This window comes from Opisthorchis viverrini (genome assembly GCF_000715545.1).
Source record: "Opisthorchis viverrini unplaced genomic scaffold opera_v5_997, whole genome shotgun sequence".
Classification (NCBI taxonomy): domain Eukaryota; kingdom Metazoa; phylum Platyhelminthes; class Trematoda; order Opisthorchiida; family Opisthorchiidae; genus Opisthorchis; species Opisthorchis viverrini.
In genome coordinates, this window is record NW_008752805.1 from 1 (window position 1) to 9,614 (window position 9,614).

Here is a 9,614-nt window from a genome sequence, read left to right on the forward strand (position 1 = left end):
ATTAATTTGCTGATCAAAACAAGCTTGTTGTTGTAATTTTTACGAAGAAACTCCACTATTCGGGTAGTTACTGAGTCAAATAGGCTCAGTAAACGACAGAGTAAACTAGATTTAGTTGACCATCCTTTTGAAACCTCAATTGTGTAAACTTCGTGAAGGTATTCATGTACCGCTGGATTTCCTATTTGCCTAGGAATGAGTTGATAATATCGGCCCACTATTTTACATTCTCAATCGACAATTAACCAACAAGCGGTTGCCTAGTGTTGCCCGAAACGGAATTCACAATGAGTCTGTGATGCAGTGTTCGTGGTGTTTGGTTAAATATATTGCATTTCGTTCGATACACTCATTTGCAATTCGATTTGGTTTTCACGAGAGACTCAACCGAATCTCTCGTTTATGATATTGTACAACTGAATGTACTGAGCACAGACCGCCTCATGATTCAGTTGGCACGATATTCGAGAAACGCATTATATGATGATATGATATGATATTCCAGCTGTTAAATATTGCGCCATCAGTTCATTCTGACGCTTACTTGCGTCAGATTAAGTGGTTGTCAGATTCGGTTCCTTTGTGCGACCTGAAGGTGAGAATGGTACGTTGACCCCTGTGAGACGTGGTACCGCCGATTATTTATTGGAAGCTATCTGTCTGACGATTCGGAAGCATCTAGGAAATGGAGCAGAAACTAGATACCAAAGCTTTGACAACATGGGGCGTCTAGTTCCAGCTGCGGGTACCTCACTAGATGCTGAATCTCTGGGGTTTCAGTGCAGCTTTCCGGTTTTCAGGAAGCCGAATTCCCTTGTTTTTAGGTTGCATTTCCAATCTTTTTAATTCTAACGAAACGAGTTGACAGCTTCTGTGCGCAAACTTATTTATCTCCTGCTATCTGTTGTGCTTTCTTTCAATTCAGTATGGAGCCCAGCAGCAAACAAGTATTCCAGCCTATTCACACCGAAGCGCTGTCTTCCTGGGCATCCAACTCCTCAAAACTCCCAAGGATATTCATTCAGGAAGTTCATCTAGACAGCGACATGCTTCGCAAGTTCGGTCATGCTGATCGTGGTATTCCTGCGTTTTACGGAAAGGCCGAACCGGAAATCGAACTACAGACTAAACAGTTGATGGATAAGAATTTTCTTAAAGTTTTCGCTTAACTTGGTTGAAACTCTTATTCTTTTATTGTGATATGTTCCATAGGCAATCTGTTTCCGCATAAATATTCTCCTGCAGTTCCAATGCTTTTTCTGAAGTGATACACTCTTCTCCCCATCAAAGGCTGTGAATTTCTACCAACTACCAACCCAGTTATTTGAACAAATTGTTCCACTCAGACGGTGTTTTTCACCTAAAAATATCGGTTAATTGGAAATGGCAACCTGAAGTTAGTCGTGAGGTTTTCGTCCGAAATCCTCCTTTACCAAAGCTCACTTAAGGCAGATGTCTTCTTTTTCAGTGGACATGCTATGAGCCTTGCACTTCATTCTGTATATCGAAGGCAGGGACCAGTTGATATCAAATAGCAAAGAACTCAAGCTTTGACAACTACATTTGTCGGACGAAAAGCGGTGATAACGAGGGAATAACAGTGATAAGAAAACAATCTGTGGCTCTCTGTGCCCACTTCGTTGGACGTTTGGAGAACAGACAAGTAAAATGCGCAAAACGGCTTCAGCACGCACTCTTATCTGGATCGTTCTGCACGGCAAAACAGAGCATTCATTTTTCAGTTCCACCAATTAGCTTGGTTTTTCGGTGCTTTCTAGTTTACCTTTTCGCTATTCAGCATACGTCCTCTTCAGACAGTCTGGACAGTCTGGAAGAATGAAAATGATGCACCATCACACTGAAGAGCCGTGCTTTTTGGGACACTATAATAATATTTGGGTTAACACAAAACTTCAGCTCTACTGCTACATCACCAAGGTCTTCTCGTACACTTTCGGGATCATTGTTGATGTCGATGAACGAACGTGAAAACGTCGCCGTGTAGTCACAAAATATACTACAAATATATACTACAAATATATATACTAGACAATTCGTGGCAAAATGGGAATGGGCAATTCGCCCCGACGTAAGGAGCAATCCTGTTGGGTGTTTTCGCCTGAACGTTCCAAAATTACGGTAGGCTTAAATATATACTAGACAATTCGTGGTAAAATGGGAATGGGCAATTCGCCCCGACGGAAGGAGCAATCCTGTTGAGTGTTTTCGCCTGAACGTTCCAGCGGTCTAGCTAATCCTGTTTGTCGCTGGGTTGTCTTCTTGCTTCCCCTTGAGCTGTGTTCAAAGCATTTGTCAGTGTCATTCAGCCTTGTTTTTCTACAAACTTATTGGTGACTAAATTGGTAACTTTATGAAGCATTTGCGCAAAACTGGTTTCCGAGCCCTACCTCAGTGAACGGAAGACTGGCTTAAACAGCCCACATGACAGTGAATTACCGCACACCTAGTTAAATCAAACACAGTCCGTCCGTATCACAAGCGAGAGAATCGATTGAGTGAGAGGTCTCTCGCAAAACCAAATTTGTTTGTAAATGAGTGTATTTCGCTAGGTTGCATCTCATTTAGTTCAACTTGTCTCGCATAAAACTAATCAAAGTCCGTTTATCCCACGCGGCCGTGGCGAACTGAATAACGGTCCTTGAACTCTAACTTACCGTAAGTATAATCAAAACTCCCTTGGTGTTCGATAGACCGAATGAATCACGTGAACACAGTTATCACTCTCCTATTCATTTTCAATCACACTTGGCGAACTGAACTTTAACCGCATCAGTCACTTGATCCCAGTCTAGTTGTTTGTCGAGTACGGCAGTCTCTAATGCATTGTTGTCATCTCAGAGTTTTAATGGTTTCAATGTGATCCAGGAGAGACTGCTCGACATAAGAAAATTCTCGTCGGCCTTTTTAGAAGGTCGAATCCGCGGGAAGAGCCGGAAAGTGCCGGGTTGCATCGACCTGATGAAATGAAGTCACGTCTGTCACAGCATTTTGCGGAATTGGCCGACGACAATTACTCTAGCGTATATTATCTGGAATTGGACCCTTTTATCAATGTTCTGAAGCACGACAGTTATTCTGGCATATATTGGCTGTAAGTGTTCTCGTTTATCTTGATATTTTCCCATTTCGTTTTCTAGGAGGCAAATTTTGCCGAAGGCCCCACTTATCTAGTTTCTGACGCAATTTGCCGACAACCTAATTGTTGTCGGCAAATTGCATAGTTTAGCATATATTGTTTAGCATATATTGTGCGGAATTGGCCCCATTCATCAATGTTCTGAAGGACGACAATTTTGCCATATATTGGCTGCTATTCGTGTCGTTTGTCTTCATATATTGGCAGTTGATTTTCCAGGAGGCACATTCTGCCGAAGTCTCCACTTACCCACCTTCTGAAGGAATCGGCCGTCGCCATTTAGTTTGGCATACATTGACGGCAGTTAGTGTCGTTTATATTCTGCCATTTCATGTTCCAGGATGCAAATTATGGAGGTAGTTGGGTAAGCTGGTTCCTGTCTTCTGTGAGTTGTTCTTTCCTCCAGTCCATAATACACAGTTGACAAGGCGTCCGAAGTGAAAATGTACCAAATATCGGTCTTCGCTTGTTTGCAGGCCATCATAAAGTAGCCCCTTAAATGCAGGACCACTTCCTTTGGATAAAATCCCCATTCAGCTACACCCTGTTTGCTACCGTGAGCCCTCAAAATCAAAGATGTACCCATAATGCTGGTATATTCACATAAGCATAGTCAGCCAAACTAAATGGCGACGGCCGATTCCTTCAGAAGGTGGGTAAGTGGAGAATTCGGCAGAATTTGCCTCCTGGAAAATCAACTGCCAATATATGAAGACAAACGACACGAATAGCAGCCAATATATGGCAAAATTGTCGTTGATGAATGGGGCCAATTCCGCACAATATATGCTAAACAATATATGCTAAACTATGCAATTTGCCGACAACAATTAGGTTGTCGGCAAATTGCGTCAGAAACTAGATAAGTGGGGCCTTCGGCAAAATTTGCCTCCTAGAAAACGAAATGGGAAAATATCAAGATAAACGAGAACACTTACAGCCAATATATGCCAGAATAACTGTCGTGCTTCAGAACATTGATAAAAGGGTCCAATTCCAGATAATATACGCTAGAGTAATTGTCGTCGGCCAATTCCGCAAAATGCTGTGACAGACGTGACTTCATTTCATCAGGTCGATGCAACCCGGCACTTTCCGGCTCTTCCCGCGGATTCGACCTTCTAAAAAGGCCGACGAGAATTTTCTTATGTCGAGCAGTCTCTCCTGGATCACATTGAAACCATTAAAACTCTGAGATGACAACAATGCATTAGAGACTGCCGTACTCGACAAACAACTAGACTGGGATCAAGTGACTGATGCGGTTAAAGTTCAGTTCGCCAAGTGTGATTGAAAATGAATAGGAGAGTGATAACTGTGTTCACGTGATTCATTCGGTCTATCGAACACCAAGGGAGTTTTGATTATACTTACGGTAAGTTAGAGTTCAAGGACCGTTATTCAGTTCGCCACGGCCGCGTGGGATAAACGGACTTTGATTAGTTTTATGCGAGACAAGTTGAACTAAATGAGATGCAACCTAGCGAAATACACTCATTTACAAACAAATTTGGTTTTGCGAGAGACCTCTCACTCAATCGATTCTCTCGCTTGTGATACGGACGGACTGTGTTTGATTTAACTAGGTGTGCGGTAATTCACTGTCATGTGGGCTGTTTAAGCCAGTCTTCCGTTCACTGAGGTAGGGCTCGGAAACCAGTTTTGCGCAAATGCTTCATAAAGTTACCAATTTAGTCACCAATAAGTTTGTAGAAAAACAAGGCTGAATGACACTGACAAATGCTTTGAACACAGCTCAAGGGGAAGCAAGAAGACAACCCAGCGACAAACAGGATTAGCTAGACCGCTGGAACGTTCAGGCGAAAACACTCAACAGGATTGCTCCTTCCGTCGGGGCGAATTGCCCATTCCCATTTTACCACGAATTGTCTAGTATATATTTGTATATATTTGTAGTATATTTTGTGACTACACGGAGACGTTTTTACGTTCGTTCATCGACATCAACAGTGATCCCGAAAGTGTACGAGAAGACCTTGGTGATGTAGCAGTAGAGCTGAAGTTTTGTGTTAACCCAAATATTATTATAGTGTCCCAAAAAGCACGGCTCTTCAGTGTGATGGTGCATCATTTTCATTCTTCCAGACTGTCCAGACTGTCTGAAGAGGACGTATGCTGAATAGCGAAAAGGTAAACTAGAAAGCACCGAAAAACCAAGCTAATTGGTGGAACTGAAAAATGAATGCTCTGTTTTGCCGTGCAGAACGATCCAGATAAGAGTGCGTGCTGAAGCCGTTTTGCGCATTTTACTTGTCTGTTCTCCAAACGTCCAACGAAGTGGGCACAGAGAGCCACAGATTGTTTTCTTATCACTCGTTATCCCTCGTTATCACCGCTTTTCGTCCGACAAATGTAGTTGTCAAAGCTTGAGTTCTTTGCTATTTGATATCAACTGGTCCCTGCCTTCGATATACAGAATGAAGTGCAAGGCTCATAGCATGTCCACTGGAAAAGAAGACATCTGCCTTAAGTGAGCTTTGGTAAAGGAGGATTTCGGACGAAAACCTCACGACTAACTTCAGGTTGCCATTTCCAATTAACCGATATTTTTAGATGAAAAACACCGTCTGAGTGGAACAGAATTTGTTCATTTGAACTCGGTTGGTAGTTGGTAGAAATTCACAGCCTTTGATGGGGGGGAGAGTACATCACTTCAGAAAAAGCATTGAAACTGCAGGAGAATATTTATGCGAAAACAGATCGCCTCTGGAACATATCACAATAAAAGAATAAGAGAATTTCAACCAAGTTAAGCGAAAACTTTAAGAAAATACTTATAAATCAACTGTTTAGTCTGTAGTTCGATTTTCGGTTCCGCATTTCCGTAAAACGGAGGAATACCACGATCAGAATAACAGAATTTGCGAAGCATGTAGCTGTCTACGTGAACTCCCTGAATGAATGTCCTTGGGAGTTTTGAGGAGTTGGATGCCCCGGAAGACAGCGCTTTGGTGTGAATAGGATTGACTGCTTGTTCGATGCTGGCCTCCATACTGAATTGAAAGAAAGTACAACAGATAGCAGGAGATAAATACGTTTGTGCAAGCAATTGGCCGACGACAATTACTCTAGCGTATATTGTCTGGAATTGGACCCTTTTATCAATGTTCTGAAGCACGACAATTATTTTGCCATATATTGGCTGCAAATCGTCGCGTTTATCTTCATATATTGCCACTTGATGTTCCAGGAGGCAAATTCTGCCGAAAACCCCATTTACCCACCTTCTGAAGCAATATGCCCGCGACAAATATTTGCGCATATATTGGCTGCTCTTCGTGTCGTTTGTCCTCCTATATTGTCATTTCATGATGCAGAAGGCAAATTTTGCTCAACGCCCCATTTATCCATCTTCTGAAGCAATATGCCCAGGGCAATTATTTTGGCATATGTTGGCTGCAATTCGTCTCGTTTATCTATATTGTCCATGATGCAGAAGGCAAATTTTGCTCAACGCCCCATTTATCCATCTTCTGAAGCAATATGCCCAGGGCAATTATTTTGGCTGGCATTGGCTGCAATTCGTCTCGTTAAGTGGTCTCTCTTCATATTTTGCCATTTCGTGTTTTACGGGGCAAATTTTGCCGAAGGCCCCATTTACCCACCTTCTGAAGCACTATGCTATGCCCAATTATTTTGCCATATATTGGCTGCTATTCGTGCCGTTTATCTTCATATATTGTCATTTCCTGATGCAGAAGGCAAATTTTGCTCAACGCCCCTTTTATCCATCTTCTGAAGCAATTTGCCGACAACAATTATTTTGTCACATATTGGCTGCTATTCGTGTCGTTTATCTTCATATATTGGCAATTGATATTCCAGGAGGCTAATTCTCCCGAAAACCCCACTTAACCACTTTCTGAAGCAATATGCTCACCGCAATTATTTTGCAATATATTGGCTGCTATTCGTGTCGTTTATCTTCATATATTGGCAATTGATATTCCAGGAGGCTAATTCTCCCGAAAACCCCACTTAACCACTTTCTGAAGCAATATGCTCACCGCAATTATTTTGCAATATATTGGCTGCTATTCGTGTCGTTTATCTTCATATATTGGCAATTGATATTCCAGGAGGCTAATTCTCCCGAAAACCCCACTTAACCACTTTCTGAAGCAATATGCTCACCGCAATTATTTTGCAATATATTGGCTGCTATTCGTGTCGTTTATCTTCATATATTGGCAATTGATATTCCAGGAGGCTAATTCTCCCGAAAACCCCACTTAACCACTTTCTGAAGCAATATGCTCACCGCAATTATTTTGCAATATATTGGCTGCTATTCGTGTCGTTTATCTTCATATATTGGCAATTGATATTCCAGGAGGCTAATTCTCCCGAAAACCCCACTTAACCACTTTCTGAAGCAATATGCTCACCGCAATTATTTTGCAATATATTGGCTGCTATTCGTGTCGTTTATCTTCATATATTGGCAATTGATATTCCAGGAGGCTAATTCTCCCGAAAACCCCACTTAACCACTTTCTGAAGCAATATGCTCACCGCAATTATTTTGCAATATATTGGCTGCTATTCGTGTCGTTTATCTTCATATATTGGCAATTGATATTCCAGGAGGCTAATTCTCCCGAAAACCCCACTTAACCACTTTCTGAAGCAATATGCTCACCGCAATTATTTTGCAATATATTGGCTGCTATTCGTGTCGTTTATCTTCATATATTGGCAATTGATATTCCAGGAGGCTAATTCTCCCGAAAACCCCACTTAACCACTTTCTGAAGCAATATGCTCACCGCAATTATTTTGCAATATATTGGCTGCTATTCGTGTCGTTTATCTTCATATATTGGCAATTGATATTCCAGGAGGCTAATTCTCCCGAAAACCCCACTTAACCACTTTCTGAAGCAATATGCTCACCGCAATTATTTTGCAATATATTGGCTGCTATTCGTGTCGTTTATCTTCATATATTGGCAATTGATATTCCAGGAGGCTAATTCTCCCGAAAACCCCACTTAACCACTTTCTGAAGCAATATGCTCACCGCAATTATTTTGCAATATATTGGCTGCTATTCGTGTCGTTTATCTTCATATATTGGCAATTGATATTCCAGGAGGCTAATTCTCCCGAAAACCCCACTTAACCACTTTCTGAAGCAATATGCTCACCGCAATTATTTTGCAATATATTGGCTGCTATTCGTGTCGTTTATCTTCATATATTGGCAATTGATATTCCAGGAGGCTAATTCTCCCGAAAACCCCACTTAACCACTTTCTGAAGCAATATGCTCACCGCAATTATTTTGCAATATATTGGCTGCTATTCGTGTCGTTTATCTTCATATATTGGCAATTGATATTCCAGGAGGCTAATTCTCCCGAAAACCCCACTTAACCACTTTCTGAAGCAATATGCTCACCGCAATTATTTTGCAATATATTGGCTGCTATTCGTGTCGTTTATCTTCATATATTGGCAATTGATATTCCAGGAGGCTAATTCTCCCGAAAACCCCACTTAACCACTTTCTGAAGCAATATGCTCACCGCAATTATTTTGCAATATATTGGCTGCTATTCGTGTCGTTTATCTTCATATATTGGCAATTGATATTCCAGGAGGCTAATTCTCCCGAAAACCCCACTTAACCACTTTCTGAAGCAATATGCTCACCGCAATTATTTTGCAATATATTGGCTGCTATTCGTGTCGTTTATCTTCATATATTGGCAATTGATATTCCAGGAGGCTAATTCTCCCGAAAACCCCACTTAACCACTTTCTGAAGCAATATGCTCACCGCAATTATTTTGCAATATATTGGCTGCTATTCGTGTCGTTTATCTTCATATATTGGCAATTGATATTCCAGGAGGCTAATTCTCCCGAAAACCCCACTTAACCACTTTCTGAAGCAATATGCTCACCGCAATTATTTTGCAATATATTGGCTGCTATTCGTGTCGTTTATCTTCATATATTGGCAATTGATATTCCAGGAGGCTAATTCTCCCGAAAACCCCACTTAACCACTTTCTGAAGCAATATGCTCACCGCAATTATTTTGCCATATATTGGCTGCTAGTCGTGTCGTTTGTTTCATATATTGGCAATTGATGTTCCAGGAGGCAAATTCTGCCGAAAATCGCAGTTGACCACCTTCTGAAGCAATGTGCCCACGACAATTATTTTGGCATATATTGGCTGCAATTCGTCTCGTTTACCTTCATATGTTGGCGTTTGATGTTCCAGGAGGCAAATTCTGCCGAAAATCGCAGTTGACCACCTTCTGAAGCAATGTGCCCACGACAATTATTTTGGCATATATTGCCTGCTCTTCCTGTCGTTTACCTTCATATGTTGGCGTTTGATGTTCCAGGAGGCAAAATCTGCCGAAAACCCCAGTTAACCACCTTCTTAACCAATATGCCCACGGCAATGATTTCGCCAT

At 41.5% G+C, this 9,614-nt stretch overlaps 2 protein-coding genes across 2 annotated transcripts; one reads left to right on the top strand and one right to left on the bottom strand.

The window, feature by feature from the left end:
- Nucleotides 1–926: 926 nt before the first annotated feature.
- Nucleotides 927–1,169, top strand: T265_12133 (hypothetical protein; the record flags this gene model as incomplete). The annotated part of the gene is made up of 1 exon (XM_009179147.1): nt 927–1,169. One exon carries the CDS (start codon nt 927–929, stop codon nt 1,167–1,169), a length of 243 nt encoding a protein of 80 aa, XP_009177411.1.
- Nucleotides 1,170–4,097: 2,928 nt separating this feature from the next.
- On the bottom strand, nt 4,098–6,170 carry T265_15794 (hypothetical protein; the record flags this gene model as incomplete). The annotated part of the gene is made up of 2 exons (XM_009179148.1): nt 4,098–4,278; nt 5,953–6,170. Coding segments are annotated over 2 exons (399 nt in total), but the record flags the coding sequence as incomplete, so codon positions are not given.
- Nucleotides 6,171–9,614: the final 3,444 nt, after the last annotated feature.